This window comes from Stegostoma tigrinum, chromosome 9, assembly GCF_030684315.1.
Source record: "Stegostoma tigrinum isolate sSteTig4 chromosome 9, sSteTig4.hap1, whole genome shotgun sequence".
Classification (NCBI taxonomy): Eukaryota; Metazoa; Chordata; class Chondrichthyes; order Orectolobiformes; family Stegostomatidae; genus Stegostoma; species Stegostoma tigrinum.
This window is the reverse complement of record NC_081362.1, coordinates 30,307,512-30,329,205: the sequence shown is the minus strand read 5'-3', so window position 1 is coordinate 30,329,205 and position 21,694 is coordinate 30,307,512. Positions and strand designations below refer to the sequence as shown.

At 42.8% G+C, this 21,694-nt stretch overlaps 1 protein-coding gene across 2 annotated transcripts in view; it reads left to right on the top strand.

Moving 5' to 3' along the window:
• The window catches only part of cga (glycoprotein hormones, alpha polypeptide), a 65,483-nt gene that overhangs the window by 42,088 nt on the left and 1,701 nt on the right, over nucleotides 1-21,694 (top strand). For both annotated transcript variants that reach the window (XM_059648820.1, XM_059648821.1), the window contains exons 3-4: nucleotides 3,042-3,153; nucleotides 13,610-13,794. In XM_059648820.1, coding sequence (XP_059504803.1) covers nucleotides 3,042-3,153; nucleotides 13,610-13,794 — 297 coding nt within the window. The remainder of the gene's footprint in view (nucleotides 1-3,041; nucleotides 3,154-13,609; nucleotides 13,795-21,694) is intronic.

Sequence of the window (21,694 nt, the reverse complement as noted above, 5' to 3'; positions counted from 1 at the left end):
TGAGGAGAGATTTGATGCAAGTCTATATAATTATGACATACTTAGTTGGCAGTCAGCATCTTTTTCCTAGAGTTGAAATGTCTAAAACTGGGGGACATGCAATTAATGTGGGGCGGCGGCGGGGGTGGGGGGGGGGGGGGGGCAGAGGAGGGTTCAAAGGAAACGTGAGGGGCAAGTTTATATATGCACAGTGGTAGGAGTGTGGAACACGCTGCCAGAGGTGTTGGTGGGTGCAGATACAATAGGGGTGTTTAAGGGACTTTTAGATAAATACATGAATATGCAAGGAATGGAGTGATATAGAACAAGGTCAGAAAGAAGGGATCAGTTTCATTTGGCATCAAGTTCCACACAATGTTGTGGGCAAAATGCCACTTCCTGTGCTGTACAGTTGTGTTCTATATCCTAACATCCTAGGGAAACAATCTAACCTGCCCTGGCAACACCTACTTTCGAGGATTTCAATTCCTAACACTTTCTGTTTCATTTATTTTGTCCAATATTTCACACTGCCTGTCTTGGATTACTACATCCACATCATCCCTTTCCTGATTACAAAGACAAATACATTTAAAATTCTTCCCATATCCTCTGCATCTTCAAGAAGTTCCCTTCTTCGTTTGACAGGTCCCATCTTTTCCCTTAAACTGTTTTTTTGCTCTTTATACACTAGTAAAACATCTTTGGGTTTTCCTTCATCTTGCTTGCTAAAATTTAGCAAGATTTCTGATTTTGTTTTTTCCACTTGAGCCCTGTACTTTCTATACTCTAAGCTGTCTGTAGTGTTGAGATGTGTGACTATCATAAGTTCTTTCTGTTAAATCTTCCCCTGTATTTTTCTAGACAGCCATGGAGGCCTAGATTTGGCAGCAGCATTCTTGTTTTGGGAGGTGACATGTCTGCTGTGTGACCCAAGAATCTCAATTTTGTGCCTCCCTCTGGAATACCAGTGTTATATCCTTTAGTCGTCCTGTCCAGTCCACCTCAGCCAAGTCACTTCAGTTTTGTAAAAAATTACTGTTCCCCAGTTAAAAGCTTTTAGTCCTGATTTCTGTCCTTTTCCATAAGACTAAATCCAACCAAATTGTGGCCATTATCCCTGATGTGGTCACATGCTGTAATTTACCTACTTTCCCAATTACAGTTCCCAAAACATAATCCAGAATTCTGTCTTCTCTGGTTGGGCTTGTCACGTAGCTTAATTTTTTTTTCATGGACACAGTACATGAAATTCACCTTCAATGCCACCTATATTGTTTGAAAGGCTCCTATTTATTGATGCCCCCTCATTCCAGGCTGAAATTTGTCTAAATACATGTTCTGCCATCTCCCTCGCTATTTGGTGTGCATGTGTGCTTGAGGTAGATGCCTAGTAGTGTGAATGACCCTTTTATCTCTAAACTCAACACACAAAGCCTCATTCATTAACTCATGTAGTATATCATCCCTTCTCAATTGTAATTGACTTTTTAACCATTAATGCTAAACTCCTGTTTGTCACCCATGCTATCTTGCCTGAAAGCCCAAATGTAGGGATAATGAGTTGCTAATTTTCCCCTCCTTTAGTCAGGTTTCCATTATAGCAATGATATCATGCTGCCATTTGTTTCTGTGCTCTTAGCCCATTAGTTTAGTTTGTAATACTGCTTGCATTGAAATGCAAACAATGCAACTCAGTCCATTTCTTTCACTAGGCATTTTTAAAATAACTTGTCTTTCCTAGTTGCTGACTACATTGCTAACTTTCCTGATCTGAAACTGACCCATCTAAGCCTGCATTTTGGTTTCTATTCCCTTACCATTCTAGTTTAAAACCTCACCAACAGAACTAACAAAATACCCCTCAACCTACTTGTCCCATTTCTGCCCAGGTGCAATGCTTGTGTAGGTCCCACCTTCCCTAGAAAATCCTAATGCCTCAAAAATGTAAACCTATCCCAGTACATTATTTCTCTCCAGCCAAGCATTCATGGGATCTTATTCCTGCTCTTGCTAGCACTGGAGTAATCCTGGAGTTATTACATTTGAGGTCCTGCATTTTAATTTAGCTCCTAACTTTCTATATTCAGCTTTCAGATCCTTATCCCTTTGCTGACCCACGTTGTTGGCACCATTTGTACCACACCCACTGGCTATACAACTTCTTGTGCCAGAATGCCCTGCAGCCTCTCCATGACATCCTTGACTCTAACAGCAGGGGGCAACATGCCATCCTGATTTCACATCTGCAACCACAGACACTTGTCTGTATCCTTTACTATTGAATCCCCTGTCATTATAGCCACTCATTTTCCACTTCAGTGAAGCAGAGCCACCAAGATGCCATAAACTAGGCTGATGTGACTTTCCTCTGAAAGGCCATCCCTCCTTATGTTTTCAAACCACTATCCATTTGAGAAGGGGTAGGGGGGACGACCACAAGGACGCCACACTTTCTTCCCAAGCCTGTTACTTTGTCTGATGGTCACACACTTCCTTTCTGCCCATGTAATCCTTACCAATGGTTTCACCACCTCACTAAAATTGCTAACTGACATTTTCAGTATCACAGATATTCCACAGTGAGTCCACCCACAGGTCCTGCTCCAAAAAGCTATTATCCAGTAGTTGCAGTTGGATACACATGACTGCCATGGACACTAGATACATCCCCTATTTCTTACATCACAAGAGGAGCACAGTACAAGTCTGAGGTCTCTTGTTATGGTTGCTTGCCAGATTGAGACTTTCTCCCTTTTTGAAAGGTAAGATTCAAAAGAATCCAGAGGGGCACTTTTTCCACAGTGCTGAATGTCTGGAACAGGTTCTCCTTTCTCAAGTTGAGGAGTTGAAGTCTGAATCTTTTGGGTGGCTGTTGTTAAACTGAAGCAAGTTGTGTTCAGGGTTAACAGTGAAAATGTAGGTGGTCAAGAGGAAGGAAGGGTTGTGGCAAAGGCAGCTGTATAGATGGTCTCTTAAACATAAATGGCTCAATATGTTAGATTGATTTGAACATGTAACAACAGTAGTAATTATGCTTAATGGTTGTCTTTTTTTCTCAGCCTGTGTGCAGAATGCCTCGTTACATGAAGTGTGGAGGACTGGTTTTAGTTGTCCTATTCATGGCAGAGCAGAGTGTGCAATCTTTCTCTGAAATGGAGGCTGCAGCACCAGGTGAATATTCCACTGACATGACTAGCATGTGATTGAGATTAAATCATTCTTGAAGAAATGATATGGTGCAGTTTGGGGTTATTTTAGATTTAGCATTGTGTAATGAGAAATAGCCAACCAATAAACTTGTAAAGGAGCCTTTGAGAAATTGTGATCATAATGATGGCAGTCTGTATAAAATTTGAATAAGATATAATTTATTCTGAAACAAAGATTTTAGATCTGAAGAAGGAAAACTGAAGATAAGAGGGTCAAGTTGACTGGTGGATTGGGGAAAAAGGTTTGGAAGACTTGATAGTGGATAGGGAATGGCTAATATTTAAAGAAATATTTCAGTTTATAACAGATATACATTCATGTAAGACACATGGTAAACCAACTGTCATTAACAGAATAAAGTAAAGAATGCATTAAATTTTTTTAGATGATCTAATCTAAAATTATCCACATCAAAGGAAGTATCATGTAGGGATTTCAAACCCAGCAAAAGAGGGTCAAAAAAACTATATGAAAAAGAATACAAGCTCGCAAGGAACAAAAAAGTGGACTTTGCAAACTCCTTTATGTCTGTGAAAAGAAATAGATAAGCGAAAAAAAGCATACTGAAATTTTCCTAGAAATGCTGGGCAACAAATGGACTTGTGAAATTGAGAAACAATAAGACATTAATATTAGTAAAGAGGCATTATGTGAAAAGTCAACACGATTGTTGACCCGTCCACTGGATCATTAAACTGCAATCTGAGTATTAAAGGAGATGGCAAGAGATGATCGATGCATTGGTGAATGTCTGTCTTTCAAAATTGTGGAGATTCTGGGCAAGTTTCTGTGGTCTGGAAAGTTAAAATGTAACTCCACTATTTAAGAAGAAAGGGGAAGGAGAACCATGGATTTGTCAGTTTGATGGTAGTTGTGAAGAAATTGTTAGAATGTATTACAAGGGAGGATGAAATAACTGGACATTTAGAAAAGAATTGACCAATTGAAAATGGATTTAGGAAGGGGAAGTCTTGTTGACAAACCTGTTGGTGTTTTAGGGATATGCTTGGAGCACTGATAAAAGAAAATCATGGATGTGGTCTATGTGGATTTTCAGAAGGATTTTGAGATCCATGCAGAAGGTGAGTAAATAAAACTAGACCACATGGGTTTGGGAAAATATAGTTACATGAATTGAGAACTGTTTAACAGACAGAAAGCAGAGGAGTTTTGGATCATTTCAGCATCCCAGGCAGTTGAGGGATACTGCAAAGGTCAGTGCCAGGTCCACTGCTTTTCACAATTTATACAGTTGATTTGGAAGTGGAGGGACCTATTCTGGGCAGAGTCTTTTTGTTTCTAATTTTGAATTGTGTTGTGGTTTAGAACATTTTTCACCATAAGGCCAAGCATGTTTTCTTGAAATATCTTATCAAGCTTGCTCATTAAGTACCTACTATGCTCCTGTGGCATTTCCCATGTCCAACCTCCACCTTATTTTGCCATGCACCTTTCATGGAACAACTTGCCAATCTAAAGATATACACAGCAAGTTTACAATTCTTTGTGAGTGTGCCAACTTTGAAAGACTGCTGTGCAACCAAGCAAGTATTGGCAATATGATGTTGCATCTCATTGACAGCATAATGACAGTAGGTATAAGCCACACTGTCTGTAGTACTTAGTTTGCATCATTAATGCTTCCTCACATTCAACCCCATTCTCTCATCTTAGTCACTCTAACCACCAATCTACACACTTTACCTGCCTTAGCTACATTCCATCTGAACAACCTCTCTAAATCACTGCGACACTAATGCCCACTGTAGATCTGGATCTTGTAATTCTCCAGTAGAGGAATATCACATATGGGCAAACAACTGAATAAATAGAAGTATAAGCATTTCTTTATAGAAAAGGGAACTCAAACAAAGCCAACAAAAGTCAAGATAACAAAGTGTGGAGCTGCATGAACACAGCAGGCCAAGTAGCATCTCAGGAGCACAAAAGCTGACGTTTTGGGCTTAGACCCTTCAGAGGGGGATGGGGAGAGGGAACTGGAATAAATAGGGAGAGGGGGAGGCAGACTGAAAATGGAGAGAAAAGATAGGTAGAGGAGAGTATAGGTAGGGAGGGGATAGGTCAGTCCAGGGAAGACACAGGTCAAGGAGGTGGGATGAGGTGGTAGGTAGGAAGTGGTGTGGCTTGGGGTGAGAGGAAGAACAGGTTGGGGAAGCAGAGACAGGCTAGGCTGGCTTTGGGATGCAGTAGGGGAAGGGGAGATTTTGAAACTTGTGAAGTCCACGTTGATACCACTGGGCTGCAGGGTTTCCAAGTGGAATATGAATTGCTGTTCCTGTGACCTTCGGGTGGCACTATTGTGGCACTGCAGGAGGCACTTGATGGACATGTCGTCTGAGGAATGGGAAGGGGAGTTGAAATGGTTCGTGACTGGGAGGTGCAGTTGTTTATTGCGAACCAAGCGGAGGTGTTCTGCAAAGCGGTCCCCAAGCCTCCGCTTGGTTTCCCCAATGTAGAGGAAGCCACACCGGGTAACCAGCTAGAAACTGATGTCACGAAACGTCAGCTTTTGTGCTCCTGAGATGCTGCTTGGCCTGCTGTGTTCATCCAGCTTCACACTTTATTATCTTGGATTCTCCAGCATCAGTTCCCATTATCTCAAACTGATGTCCTCCATCTCGGGTAACCAGGTAGAAACTGATGTCCATCTCAAGCCCACAGCTACCTAAAATACACCACCTCCCACCCAACCTCCTGCAAAAATTCCATCCCCTATTCCCAATTCCTCCGCCTCCGCCGCATCTGGTCCCAGGATGAGGCATTCCACTCCTGCACATCCCAGATGTCCATGTTCTTCCAGGACCGCAACTTCCCCCTGCAGTGGTCAAGAACGCCCTTGACCGTGTTTCCTGCATTTCCCGCAACACATGCTCACACCCCGCCCCTGCTACAACCACCCCCAGAGGATCCCCCTCATCCTCACGTACACCCCACCAACCTCCAGATACAACGCAGCATCCTCCAACACTTCCACCATCTACAATCCGACCCCACCACCCAAGCCATTTTTCCATCCCCACCCTTCTCTGCCTTCCGGAGAGACCACTCTCTCTGCAACTCCCTTGTCCACTCCACACTCCCCTCCAAACTCACCACACCCAGCACCTTCCCCTGCCACCGCAGGAAGTGTACACTTGCCCTCACCCCCATCCCAGGCCCCAGGATGACCTTCCATATCAAACAGATGTTCATCTGCCAATGTGGTATATTGTATCCATTGCACCTGGTGTGGCTTCCTCTACATTGGGGAAACCAAGCAGAGTCTTGGGGACCACTTTGCAGAATACCTCTGCTCAGTTCACAACAAACAACTGCACCTCCCAGTTGCAAACCATTTCAACTCCCCCCTCCCATTCCTCAGATGACATGTCCATCATGGGCCTCCTGCAGTGCCACAATGATGCCACCCAAAGGTTGCAGGAACAGCAACTCTTATTCTGCTTGGGAACCCTGCAGCTCAATGGTATCAATGTGGACTTCACAAGCTTCAAAATCTCCCCTTCCCTTACTGCATCCCAAAACCAGCCCAATTCTTCCCCTCCCTCCACTGTATTCCAAAACCAGCTCAGCCTGTCTCTGCTTCCCTAACCTGTTCTTCCCTGCGCCCATCCCTTCCTCCCACCTCAAGCTGCACCTCCATTTCCTACCTGCCTCCTTGACCTGTCCATCTTCCCTGGATTGACCTATCCCCCTCCCTACCTCCACACCTATACCCTCCTATCTTGTTTTCTCTCCATCTTCAGTCCACCTTCCCCCCTCCCCCCCCCCATTTATTTCAGAACCTCTCCCCAACCCCGTCTCAAGGGTCTAGGCCCAAAACATCAGCTTTTGTGCTCCTGAGATGCTGCTTGGCTTGCTGTGTTCATCCAGCTCCACACTTTGTTATCTTGGATTCTCCAGCATCTGCAGTTCCCATTATCACCCAACAAAAGTCAACTTTGCCCCCATAGTAACAACGAGATTTCTTCATGACCAAAGATCATTTTATAGTTAGCGATTGTGTGCTACACCAAGCTGTCTATCTTGAAACCAGATGTCAATGAGATACTGTCAGGCTTGTAGAGCCAGTGGTAGCTGAGCTCTGTCATGGACACTGTCAGGCTCTTCATTCCCAGTGTCACCATCTCCCTCAGATGATTAGTCCCTTTTGTTTATTTTTGATTTTATTATCATATGTACCGAAATAGTGAAGTGTTTTCTCAGTTGCTCTGCATCCAGCATATCACTTTATTGCCTGCTCCAATTTTGCCAGGCTGAACATGTCAGGATGATGCAACACACTTTATCTGGCCAATACTTGAAGGCATGTCCCTTGCTGTCAAAGGAGCAGAACTGGATTTTCAAGAAATCCGTATGATGTTTCACTAAGTCTCTGCTGAGGCATTGATAGCATTAAACCAATACTTTGCATCATTATAGAATGGTACAGCACAGGAACAGGCTCTTCGGCCCAACGTGTGTGCCAACTGTGACATTCTAAACTAATCCTACCTGCATGTACACGGTCCATATCCCTCTTCCTTGCCTGTTCATGTGTTCATCTAAATGCCTTTTAAAATTTACTGACATCTGATTCTACCAGCTCCCCAGCAGCATGTTCCAGGTATCCACCATGATCTGTGCAAAAACACTTTCCTTGCTCAACTCCTCCTTTAAATGTTTCAACACTTATGTTTCCATTTCTGGGGACAGACTGACCACTAATTGACAACAAACCCACTGACTCCCACAGCGATCATCAGATGCCATTTCTGCCACCTCCAGCAAGATGCAACCACCAGACACAAATTCCCCTCTCCTCTCTTGTCCACCTACTGCAGGGACCATTCCCTCTGGGACACCTTGGTCCACACTTCTTTCACCCCCCAACACCCTCCTACAGCCCAAAGGTACCTTCCCCCATAACTAGCGAATGTGCAACACCTGCCCATTTACCTCCTCCCTAGTATCCAAGGGCCCAAACATACCTTCCAGGTGAAGCAACACTCTACCTGCACTTCCCAGAATCTAGCCTATTGCATTGGCTGCTCACAATGTGGTCTCCTCTACATTTGGGAAACGAAGCATAGACTGGGTGATTGCTTCAGAGCATCTACATTCTGCTTGGGGAAAATGACCCTGAGCTACCCATTGCCTGCCACTTTAATGTACCACCCTGTTCCCTGGCCAACATCTGTCTCTGGCTTGCTACAGTGTTCTAGCGAAGCTCAACACAAGCTGGAAGAACAACACCTCATTGTTTGCTTGGGGACCCTGCAGCATCCACCCCCACCCAGTCTCAATATCAACTTCAATAATTATAGGGCCTAAACTCTCCCTTGTCCCAGACCCCACCCTACACACCAGGCTTAATTACCACATAGCCTGCCATCTCACACAACCTGTTATTAGTCACTAATAGTCCCCATTAACAACTATTCACCCTCCCAGCCTGATTGTTATCAACTTTGTCTGCTCTTCTCTCTTTAGGCTGTATCTTATTGTTTACTCCCTACCCCATCCCTCTTCCCTATTTTCTGCATATAAACTGGCATTTTGCAAGCCACCACCAGCTCTGAGGAAGCTTACTGGATCCGAAACTTTAACTCTGTTTTTCCCTTCACAGGTGCTGCCAGACCTGCGATTTTCCTGCAACTTTGTTTTTGTTCCTGATTTACAGCATCTGCAGTTTTTTCATTTTTATTTTCTCTATAGTTAATATGCCTCCAACAGAAAATCCCATCATTGTTAGTGGGGGGGGGGGGAGTTAAATTGGACACAGAGGGAGCAAAAGAGTCAGATGTTGTAGGTTGCAGATGAGGAATCCTCTGAGCTGCTGAGGTACACTGGATGTCGATAAGACAGCATTTGTCTGTCTTAATGTGCAGCAACCTGTTGAAGATACAGTGCTGTCTGTGATCACCACATGTCACTGAAAAGGGTATGCCTACAGTGGGAAACCAACACCAGCCTGGACCCATATTAAAGTATCATCCCAAGCAAGTGCTAGAATGTGGAATTAGATTAGTTAATTGGTTATTTTTGATTGACCTAGATGTGATTGGCTGAAGAATCTTTTTCTGTACAGTAGATCTGACTTGTTGACTCTAAATGCCAAACCTCAGTGTGCATTCAATCCATGGCACTTGTACTGAAATTGTGGTCTTTTGTGATATTATTGCTGTTAACTTCAATAGTGTTGAGATAACCAAGTTCAATTTGCAAGCATCCTTGACATGTAGCATATCAACTTTGAGCAGTATTTGTCCATTAGGCTCCTTCACTCTGCATGTCTAGCAAGGGGGCAATGAAACAATTTGTACATGTATTCACCTCTTTCATTCTTGTGTTTTCCACCAATCACCATCCTTATCCCCCTTTTTACAAGTGCCTCTGCTTTGTTTCATTCACTTCTGAGATATAGTAAGGCAAGACATGAATGCAGCAAGCATGCTCTTTGAAACAAAGTGAGTTGAATCCTGCAGGTATCCATCTAGTTTCTTTGATTTTCATGACATCTAGCTCAATTAGTGAGTTTGGTAGGGCATTGTGGCATTAACAGGGTGTTTAGCAAGCATTAGTCTCCAACTGGCATCTCATCCCTGCCCAGTGAGAATCTCACCATGCTGCTTCTAAAAAGCACAAAATATGGTGCAAGATGAGCTTGGGTTGATATGGGACTTAGTAGACTCCTTGTCTAATACTGGTTCACATTTTGGCAATACCCACATCACTTAGGCCCTAAAGATTCTGCCCAATATTTCTAAATTTGTTGAAGGTACCAAGCTGGGTAAGAATGTAAGATCAATAGATGTGAAACTGGAAAAGCACATCAGGTCAGACAGCATCTGAGGAGCAGGAACGTCAATGTTTTGGGCCAAAACCCTTCTTCAGGACTAGGGAGGAAGAGGGGGCCCTAAAATAAATAGAGGGAGGAGGGTGGGGCTGGGGGAAAGAGTAGGTGGGATGGTGATGGGTAAGTAGGGGTAGGAGTTATTATGATTGGTCAGTGGGAAAGTGGAATGAATTGGTGAGTAGGAAGATCAACATGTTAAGTCAGATCAGGAATTCAAGGAGGAGGAGCAGGGCTTGACATGGGATAAGGCTGGGGTGGAGGGATTTTGAGGCTAGTGAAATTAATATTAAGGCCATTGGGCTGTAAGTTCGAGGTGAAATATCAGGTGTTGTTCTCCAGTTTGGCTTCCCTCTAACAGTAGAGGAGGACAAGGATGGACATGTGGGAGGGGGAACTAAAATGGATGACAACTGGGGGGTCAAGTTGGTTGATGCACACAGCATAGATACTCTGCAAACCAGCCCCCAAGTCTGCAACTGGCTCCCCTGATATAGAGGAGATCACATTGGGAGCAACAGACACAGTAAATGAGGTTAGATGAAAGGCAGGTGGATCTGGAATGATTGTCTGGGGCCTTGGACAGAGGTGAGAGGGGAGGTGTAGGGGTAGGTGTTGCACTTTTTGTGGTTGCAGGAAAAAGATACCAGGTGTGGTGAAGAAGTTAGTGAGGAGAGTAGAGCTGAAGAGGGAGTCATCCATTTTAATTCTCACTCCCCTGGCAACATGTTAATCCTTGCCTCCAGCACTGTCAGAGTGAGGCTAAGTGTAAACTAGAGGAACAACACCTGATATTTACCTTGATCTTACAGCCCAATGATCTTTAATATTGACTTCGGCTTCAAAATCCCTCCAACCCCAGTCATATCCCATAACCAGCCCTGCCCTCTCCACTCCTCCCTGACCTAACCTATCCACCTACCTACTCACCTATCTGCTCCATCCTTCCCACTGACCAATCACAATAATCCCCTACCTATGTCTACCTATCACAATCTCACCTACCATTGCCCTGGCCCCCACCCCCCCTCCTATTTACTTCTGGACTCTCCTCTCCTTCCCCTGTCCTGCCTGAAACATTGACTTTCCTGCACCACGGATGCTATCTGACTGAGAGAGAATGGGAACTGCAGATGCTGGAGAATTCCAAGATAATAAAATGTGAGGCTGGATGAACACAGCAGGCCAAGCAGCATCTCAGGAGCACAAAAGCTGACGTTTCGGGCCTGGACCCTTCATCAGAGAGGGGGATGGGGAGAGGGAACTGGAATAAATAGGGAGAGAGGGGGAGGCGGACCGAAGATGGAGAGTGAAGAAGATAGGTGGAGAGAGTATAGGTGAGGAGGTAGGGAGGGGATAGGTCAGTCCAGGGAAGACGGACAGGTCAAGAAGGTGGGATGAGGTTAGTAGGTAGATGGGGGTGCGGCTTGGGGTGGGAGGAAGGGATGGGTGAGAGGAAGAACCGGTTAGGGAGGCAGAGACAAGTTGGACTGGTTTTGGGATGCAGTGGGTGGGGGGGAAGAGCTGGGCTGGTTGTGTGGTGCAGTGGGGGGAGGGGACGAACTGGGCTGGTTTAGGGGTGCAGTAGGGGAAGGGGAGATTTTGAAACTGGTGAAGTCCACATTGATACCATATGGCTGCAGGGTTCCCAGGCGGAATATGAGTTGCTGTTCCTGCAACCTTCGGGTGGTATCTGACTATCTGACTGATGTGTTTTTCCAGCCTCACAGCTATTGACCTGGCTTCAGCATCTTCAGTCCTTATTGTCTCCAAGTGAGTGAGAATCTAAGTTGAGGAGGACACAAGGAAAATTCAGGCTGTGAATAGGTTAGAAAATGGAATATTATGTGAATAAGAGTGAAGTTATTCACTTGGTTTAAAATCCAGAAAAGAAGAATATATCTTAAATAGTGAAAGGTTTATTGGTGCTATTGTCCTAAAGGACCTAAGCGTCCTTATCATAAGTTACTTACAGTTAGCACTCAGATGCAGCAAATAATGAAGGCAAACATTGGCCTTCAACACAAGAGAATGTAAGTTAAGTATAAGTTTTTGCTGCACTTGTGTAGACCCATGGTGAGACTGCATCTGGGCTATCGTGTATAGTTTTTGGTTACCTTTTCTAAGGATAGAAATTTATCGAAGGAGTACAACACATTTTCACCAGATTGATCTGTGGGATGGTGGGATTTAGAATTTGAGGTGACTGTCTGTGTGCTTGTTCGGGTTTTCAAGGATGAAGAGTGGCCTTATTTAAACTTACAAAAATTTTTACTGATTGACAGGTTAGCTGTAGATAAAATATTTCACCTGGCTGCTGAGTCTGAAACCAGGGGTCGTATTTTCAGAATTAAGACAGATCTGGAGAAATTTCTTCACTCGGACGTTGAATCTTTGGAATTCTCTATGCCAGAGAGCTGTCGAAGCTCTGTATTTGAAGATATTCAAGACAGACATAAATGTATTTCAGCCTTAGCAAGGGATAAGGCGATACTTTGGAAAATTGCCATGAGGGTAGACGATCAGCTGTGATCAAATTGAATGGCAGAGCAAGCTCAATAGGCTGAATGATCTATTCCTGTTCTTCTATTCCTAAAAGAATATCAATGCTGATAAATCCTGTCACTGTTAAGGCAAGTGAAACCAAAAGGCAAAATCTCAAAACAATGAATCTCGACCAATTCTCAGCTTTAAAATGGGAATCCAGCCACACTTAGCAAATCTCCTGTTGCAATGTTCACATTGAGCCAGAGGGCATACTTATGCATAATGTCTAATTTGACATTAGTATGACAGGATACTTAGCATGATGCATTATATGTACTCCTTTTGATAGATTTGGCCTGAATCTTCAACTGTAACTGAGTAATGGGAGCCAGGGAAATATGGCTGTGCAAAATTATCCTGGAAAAAAGTCCCTGCAAGGATAGGATTCCCACTGTGGGGATGTTTGCTAATTCTAATTCGTCCACCGATCCCAGGAAAAGTTTAGAGCTGCCACAGGATCTGCCAGAATAGAGGCAGTCTTTCCGAAAGAAAGCTGTGGAACTTCATTACATTTAGTTTAAAAAAAAAACCAAGATCTCACCACTCACACTTCCACCATGACCCATCTATGCCATAGTTCCTTCAATGTCAATGGCCCTTTATTACCTTATAATAGGCTATGCTTCCTTAAACAGCCCAATGGCCATTCAGTTCACTACTTCAAAGTATGCCCTGAAATAACCTGATTGATGTATCTTGCAGCCTCAAGACTGGCTCTTCTATGGTGATAGGTTGCTGTGTATATAAAGTTTAAAGAAAATTATAAATAATTTTCCATGGTGTTTTTAAAAAACACTTTTTTTAGTGTAAGGCAATAAAAGTATCAATCTTACAGTAGAGATCAATAGCTGAAGCTGTCAATCAAACAGGACTTGGTTGTTTCAATAAATAATGGATGTCTGTATTCTCAATGAAGCATACATTTTAAGAAAAAAAGTGCCTTTGCCTTTTATATAGCTTGTTGCATATGCAATATGTGGAAGAATACTATTTTGTTCTCTATCTCCTTCTCTGAAGGATGCCCAGACTGTAGATTGAAGGAGAATACACGTTTCTCAAGAACAGGGGTACCTATCTTCCAGTGTAAAGGCTGTTGTTTCTCCCGTGCTTATCCAACACCAACACGGTCCAAGAAAACAATGCTGGTTCCAAAGAATATCACTTCAGAAGCAACATGCTGTGTTGCTAAATTATTTTCCAGGGTAAGACATTTGCATAAGGTAGAAAAATCTCATTATAAGAACTGAATTTTTTGATGCAAGTGAAAGTGTATTCTAATCTTCCACCTAATCAAGTGATACACTAAAGAAATTGCATGTGAGGGAGTTTTGCCACAATCTGCTCCTGGTATGGATCCTTAGCAAATGGAAGTATGAAACAGATAATGTCATGGATCCTACTTGCACTAATGCATATTTAAATGCTACTAACTAAACATCTGGCTATGCTACAAGCTGTAGGAAAGCATTGAAAGTTCCTGAGGAATACCTTTTTTAAGTTAAATGAACTTGACAATGAAATGTAGCATACAAGATATGGACAGTCTCAAAACTGGTTGAAGAACTCCTCTCGAACTTTTAGATGTTGAATTCTAATACCTTTCAATAAGTAGGTGGTGATGGCCTAATGGTATTATCACTGGACTGTTAATCCAGAGACCCACAATGTTTTGCAGACCCAGGTTCAAATCATACAACATAGAACAGCACAGTACAGGCCCTTTGGCCCACAATGTTGTGCTGACCTATTATCCTACACAAATCAAACTACCCTACATTTTACTATTGTCTATGTGCCCATCCAAGAGTCGCTTAAATGTCTCTAATGTATCTGACTCCACTACCACTGCTGGCAGCACATTTGACGCATGGTCACTGGAGAATAGAATTGAACCAAGGTAGCAGTGCTAGCCACTGAGCCACCATGCCACCCTAATTCCTGCCCTGGTTTGCCTTTTGGAAATGCAGCACCTCACATTTATCTAAATTAAACTCCATCTGCCACTCCTCGGCCTCTCGGCCCATTTGATCAAGGTCCTGTTGTACTGAGAACCTTCTTTACTGTCCACTACACCTCCAATTTTGGTGTCATCTGAACTTACTAACCTCATGTTCACTTACAAATCATTTGTATAAATGACAAAAAGCAGTGCAGCCAGCACTGATTCTTCTGGCACACTACTAGTCACAGGCCTCCAGTCTGTAAAACAACACTATTCCACCACCCTCTGTCTTCTACCTTGAAGCCAATTAGAACATAGAACATAGAACATAGAACAGTACAGCACAGAACAGGCCCTTCAGCCCACAATGTTGTGCCGACCATTGATCCTCATGTATGCACCCTCAAATTTCTGTGACCATATACATGTCCAGCAGTCTCTTAAATGACCCCAATGACCTTGCTTCCACAACTGCTGCTGGCAACGCATTCCATGCTCCCACAACTCTCTGCGTAAAGAACCTGCCTCTGACATCCCCTCTATACTTTCCTCCAAACAGCTTAAAACTATGACCCCTCGTGCTAGCCATTTCTGCCCTGGGAAATAGTCTCTGGCTATCAACTCTATCTATGCCTCTCATTATCTTGTATACCTCAATTAGGTCCCCTCTCCTCCTCCTTTTCTCCAATGAAAAGAGACCGAGCTCAGTCAACCTCTCTTCATAAGATAAGCCCTCCAGTCCAGGCAGCATCCTGGTAAACCTCCTCTGAACCCTCTCCAAAGCATCCACATCTTTCCTATAATAGGGCGCCCAGAACTGGATGCAGTATTCCAAGTGCGGTCTAACCAAAGTTTTATAGAGCTGCAACAAGATCTCACGACTCTTAAACTCAATCCCCCTGTTAATGAAAGCCAAAACACCATATGCTTTCTTAACAACTCTGTCCACTTGGGTGGCCATTTTTTAAGGGATCTATGTATCTGCACACCAAGATCCCTCTGTTCCTCCACGCTGCCAAGAATCCTATCCTTAATCCTGTACTCAGCTTTCAAATTCGACCTTCCAAAATGCATCACCTCGCATTTATCCAGGTTGAACTCCATCTGCCACCTCTCAGCCCATCTCTGCAATTCTGTTGCCAAATGGCTAGTTCTCCCTGTATTCCATGTGATCTAACTTTGCTAGCCAGTCTAATACGAGGAACCTTACTGAAGTCCATATGAGTCACATCCACTACTGTGCCTTCATCAATCCTCTTGCATTAATTTTTCAAAAAACTCAATCACTTTAGCGGGACACGATTTGTCACACAAAGCCATATACACTATCCCTAATTTAGAATTGCCTTTCTAAATACATGTAAATTCTGTCCCTCAGGATCCCCTCCAAGAACTTGCCCACCATTGATGTCAGGCTCACCAGTCTACAGTTCCTTTGGCTTTTCCTTAACCCCTTTCTTAAATAGTGGCACTATGCTAGCTGATCTCCAACCTTCCAGCACCTCACCTGTGGCTATCAATGATACAATATCTCAGCAAGGGGCCCAGCATTCACTTCCCTAGCTTCCTGCAGTGTTCTAAGATACACATGAGGTCCCAGGGATTTATCCACTTTTATGCTTTTTAAGACATCCAGTGTCTTCTCTTTTGTAGTGTGAATATTTTTCAGGATGTTGCTATTTATTTCCCCAAGTTCTCCAGCTTCCATATCCTCCTTCACACTAAACACTGATGCAAAATACTTGTTTAGTATCTCCCCATCTCCTGCAGTTCCACACGTAGGCAGCCTTGCTGCTCTTTAAGGTGCCTTTTTCTTTCCCTAGTTATTCTTTTGTCCTTAAATGTATTTGTAGAATCCCTTTGGATTCTCGTTAACACCATTTGCCGAAGCTATCTCAAGTCCCCTTTTGTCCATCTGGTTTCCCTTTTAGGTACACGTCAGCTGCCTTTTACTTTTCTAAGGATTTACTCAATCCCTACTGTCTGTACCTGACATATGCTCTCTTCTTTTTCTTGACCAGAGCCTTCATTTCTCTTGGCATCCAGCATTCCCTACAACTACCAACCTTGCCTTCCACTCTAAAGGGAGCATATTGTCTCTGAATTCTTGTTATCTCATTGCTGAAGGCCCATTTTCCAGCCATTCTTTTATCTGCCCCGATCAACTTCTTTAAAGTTCTTGCCTAATTCCATCCAAATTGGCCTTCCTCCAGTTTAGAACTTCAACTTCTAGATATTTTTCCATCATTATTTTCAAGCTAATAGAATTATTATCACTAGTCTCAAAGTGCTCCCCCACTGATACCTCAGTCACCAGCCTTGCCTTACTTCCCAAGAGTAGGTCAAGATTTGTTCCATCTCTACTAGATACATCCGCATCCGCACGGCAGTCCCAGTCTATGCCTAGAAAGTTAAAATCCCCTATCATCATCACTCCGTAAGAATGATAGATCACTAAGATCCCCTTACAAATATGATATTGAATTTCCTGATGACTATTGGGAGCAATATAGTACAACCCCAGTATGATGGTCATCATTGTCATATTTCTCAGTTCAACTCGAAGCCTTCCTTGACATACTGCCAGGAACATCCTCCCCTAAGTACAGCTGTAGTGTTATCCTTAATCAAAAATGCCACTTCACATCCTCTCTTGCACCCCCCCCCCCCCATCCTTCCTATAGCATCTATACCCTGTAACATTAAGCTGCTAGTCCTGTCCATCTCTGAGCCACATCTCAGTAATCACTGATATCCCAGCCCCATGTTCCCAACCATGCCCTGAGTCCATCTGCTGTACCTGTTAGACCAATTGCATTGAAATAAATGCAGTTTAATTAATCAGTCCTATCTCATCCTCTGCTGTTCGCTCCTGCCCTGACTGTTTGATTTGCTCCTTAACCTAACTGCACCTGTTGCAGACTGATTCCCTTTCTCACTATCTCCACGGGTTCCACCCACTCCCTGCATTCCAGTTTAAATCCTCTCTAGCAATTCTCCCCATCAGTGTATTTGTCCCCTTGCAATCCAGGTGCAATGCAATGTTCTTATGCAAGTCACATCTACCCCAGAAGAGATTCCAATGATCCAAAAAGTGAATCCTCCTCCCCTGCACCAGCTCCTTAGCCACACATTCTTGTAACACTGGGAGTAACCCAGATATCATTAACCTCAAACCTACTTAAGTTTCTTCCTAACTTCCTATATTCTCTCTTAGGAATCTTATCCTTTCCTCTTGCTATGTCATTAGTTCCCATGTATACAATGACTTCCTGTTGGTTCTTCTCCCCTTTGAGAATATTTGCACCCTCTGAGATATCCTTGATCCTGGTATCAGGGAGGCAACACGCCATTCTTATATTTAGTTGTTAGCTGCAGAAACATCTGTCCATTTGACTAGAGTCCCCTGTCACAATTGATCACTTTGGAACCTGAAGTATCCTCATTACATTCAAGCCAGTCTCGGTACTGGAAACCTGGCTGTCAGTGCTCCCAAGAGTCCATCGCCCATTACATTTTCTGAAACAGCATAATTGTTTGAGATGCAGATAGCGACAAGAATCTCTTGCACTACCTGCTTACTTCCCCTACATTTCCTGGAGGTAATCCATCCACCTGACTGTCTGTGGTTTTTCTACCTTCCTGCAAATCCCATACATCACAGCCCCTAGCTCCTGTAAATTGCTCATTGTGTAACTGCTGCTCTAACCAATCCATGTGATCTGGTATGATTTGCACCAAACACGCCTCCTGCAGCTAAATGCATCAGTAATGGGAATTCTCCCTAATCACCCAGATTTGACAGGAAGAGCACATCACTCTACTAAAAGCCATCTTTGCACTTTAACAATCTACAGAGCCAGAAGCTAGCCCAGTCTTACTCTTCTTAAAACTCCAGGCAAACTTAGCACCTATGTTTTGTATTTTTAAAGTTTTTAAAGAGACAGATCTCAGTAAAAAAACACTATTCAGTATTGTAGATTTCCAAATAAAACCAGTGAGGTTACACTTTTAAAATTAGCCACCTAGCTGTTCCCCCTCCTGTGAGCTTCCCCACAAAGGTTTCACAAGGTCAGCTATGAATTCCACTATTTGTTCATTTTACTCTTACTTTTCCAATGTCCAGAGATACTTTAGTGGAGGTATCTGGCTGTGCAGGTTCACTGCCTGATCTCTCACAGCTGTGCAGATTTACTCTCCACTTGTTTCACCTCCCACATGGCCCCTACTTTGTCTCATTTCCTCCTTTTTTAAAATGCCATTGGTTTAATCTCAAGTTCCCAAACAATGCAATAGCTTATACGGCAGTAATTACTGCTTCTGGAATTCGAGAATCCGCTCCAATACTGAAAATGTCTCAAAGGAGCAGGTCCTACAGCCACCATTTTTTCTTGACCTCCATCTTGTATTACCCAGAGTCTGTAAACTGTAATTATTCAGAAGCAAAAGGTGGGAAGTGATGTCTGTCTAATATCAGTACTGGGGCCACTGTTTACAGATTACAATAACATTTTCAATTTTGAAATCTAATACACAATTTGTAAATTTTCAGACAAAGCTGAATTATGCATATGGGGAGAAAGAACTTAGAGGAATATCTTGAGAATAATAAAGAATGAGCAAATAACTGACAAATGTGCAGAAGTTTTTTGTTTTGATAGAATAGGGAGATCCCATTGTTATTTGAAGGCACAGGTCTGGGGTTGGGGGTGTGGTGGAAGAACAAGGATATCAAAGACATCAGTTGTGAAAACCAGGCCTTATGCTAAACTTCAATCAAACTTTGGTTTGGATCTCTCGTGCAGTTCTAGTCGTCATACTACAAACATTATCCCTCTCCACTACCTCAATAATTACAAGGTGGAGCTAGGTAGTCCCAACCCAAAATGTCAACTTGCCTGCTCCTCTGATGCTGCCTGGCCTGCTGTGTTCTTTCAGCTTCACAATGTGTTATCTTTGATTCCAGCATCTGCACATTTGCAGTTCTTATTATCTCTGATAGAGGTAGTGGAGATGTTTCAGATTTCCAAGGGTGAGATGGGAGATGTATGGGGATTAATACCAGGAAAAGATTGATATACTGGGTTTCATTTCTCCAGGTTGTCTGAGTTCAATAAAATTTTATAATTTAGAGTTTTAATTGAGTTAAAGATTTCATCTGCTTTATAATTTAAAACTCTAAAACATGGATACAAATGTTCCTTCTTGTTTTGAAGGACATAACTAGAGACAACCAATTTAAGTAGTCACCAAGAAGTATGTGCTGTTCTATGTTCTGCATTTAAATGGTACAGTACTTCAAAGGTGCTGCCATGGGGTCTGTATACAACAACACCAATTACCATTTTAGTTCCTTTACTGTTCTTCACTTCTATCCATACAGTCTACACTGAATGCTTTCACTTATTGTATTAACCCCTACCATTGAAATAATGTAGTTGCTAATCAGTTAGGGAAAATTGAGGAGTTGGAGTTGCCTATCTGTTCTCTAAATTTATAACCGACCATCCTGCAGCCTAGTCTTAAGGTGGCAATGTGGTTGAGTAGTCAGCACTACTGCCTTACAGTGCCAGAGATCTTGATTTGATTTTTAGCCTTGCATGACCATCATATGGAGTTTGCATATTCTCCCCTTGTCTGCATGAGTTTCTGCTGGGTGCTCTGGCTTCCTCCCACAGTCCAAAGATTTCCAAATTAGTTGGATTGGACATGCTAACTTACCAATAGTGTTCAGATGTGTGTAGATTAGGTGTATTATTGATAACTGGTCACTAGTTCAGAGACTAATCAGTCTTCACTTGTTGCCAGCCAAAGCTCCATTTGTATAAGCCTGCTTATCTGCAAATTAGACTTCTATGACTGCTTGATCAAATAGCTGTGTACACAATATCTACAATGAGTATCAGGTTACTTGCTTTTAAAAGAATGCAGCAAACCTTCAGCAATCTTTGGAAAATAGTTTTTCCTTAAGTAAGATGGCATGGTCTTTACATTAAATAGAAGGGATCACCCATTTAAGATAGTGAAAGAGAAATATTTTCTCAATGGTGAGGCTTTGAAACTTTCTTCCTGAGAAGATATTAGAGGCAAAAACTTTGAAATTCTAAGAAAAAAGATTTTTTGATAAGCAAGGGAGTAAAAGGTTATTTGGGCTAAATAGAAATGTAGAGTAATCAGGTCAGACATGATCCTATTGAATAACAGAGCAAGCTTGAGGGCTGAATGACCCACCACTGCTCATGTGTTTGTCTGTGAATCCAGGAACTTGCAACCTAACAGCATGATGTGTACTTAAAACATCAATGATAAGGGAACCCAATACATCATTTAAAATGCAAAGCTGAAGTATTTAATATCCAAATTCAGCCAAAATTGCCCAGATGTATCCTATGCACAAAAAGATGGATACACCCAACCCAGCTAATTACTGTCCTATCAGTCTACTCTCGTTCATCAGCAAAATAATGTAAATGTTGTCAACAGTGCTATTGACAGGCACTTACAAAGGAATAACCTTTTCACTGACCTACAGGTTAGATTATGCCAGGGTCACTCAATTCCTGATCTTCTTGCAGATTTGGTCCAAGCATGAGCTCCTGAAATGTAGTGAGAGTGACTATGCTTAATATCAAGGATTTGATCAAGTAAGGCATTGACTCCAGTTATACTGGAGCTCCATGGGAAAACTGTGCTATTTAGAGTCATACCTGGCACATAGGATGCTGACCGTGGTCATTGGAGGTCAGTCATGTCATCCATCACCTACAGGAGTTTCTCAGGGTATAGTCTTAGTCCAACTGTCTTTAGCTCCTCTATCAATGACCTTCCTCAATCGTGAGATCAGGAATTGAGATGTTCACTGATTGCATAATATTCAGTGCCATTCACGACTCCTTAGAATGAAGCAATCAATATCCAAATGCTGCAAGGCCAGACTATATCCAGACTTAGGCTGATAAGTGGCAAGTAACATTCACACCACACAAATGGCAGGCAATGACCAACTCCAACAAGATAGCATTTAACCATTGCCTCTTGACTTTCAATTGCATTTACGATCAATGAGGTTCAGACTGTCAACATCCTGGACATTATCATTACCCAGACTAAATTGGACCAACCAAATTAATAATGTGGCTACAAGATCAGGTCAGAGGATA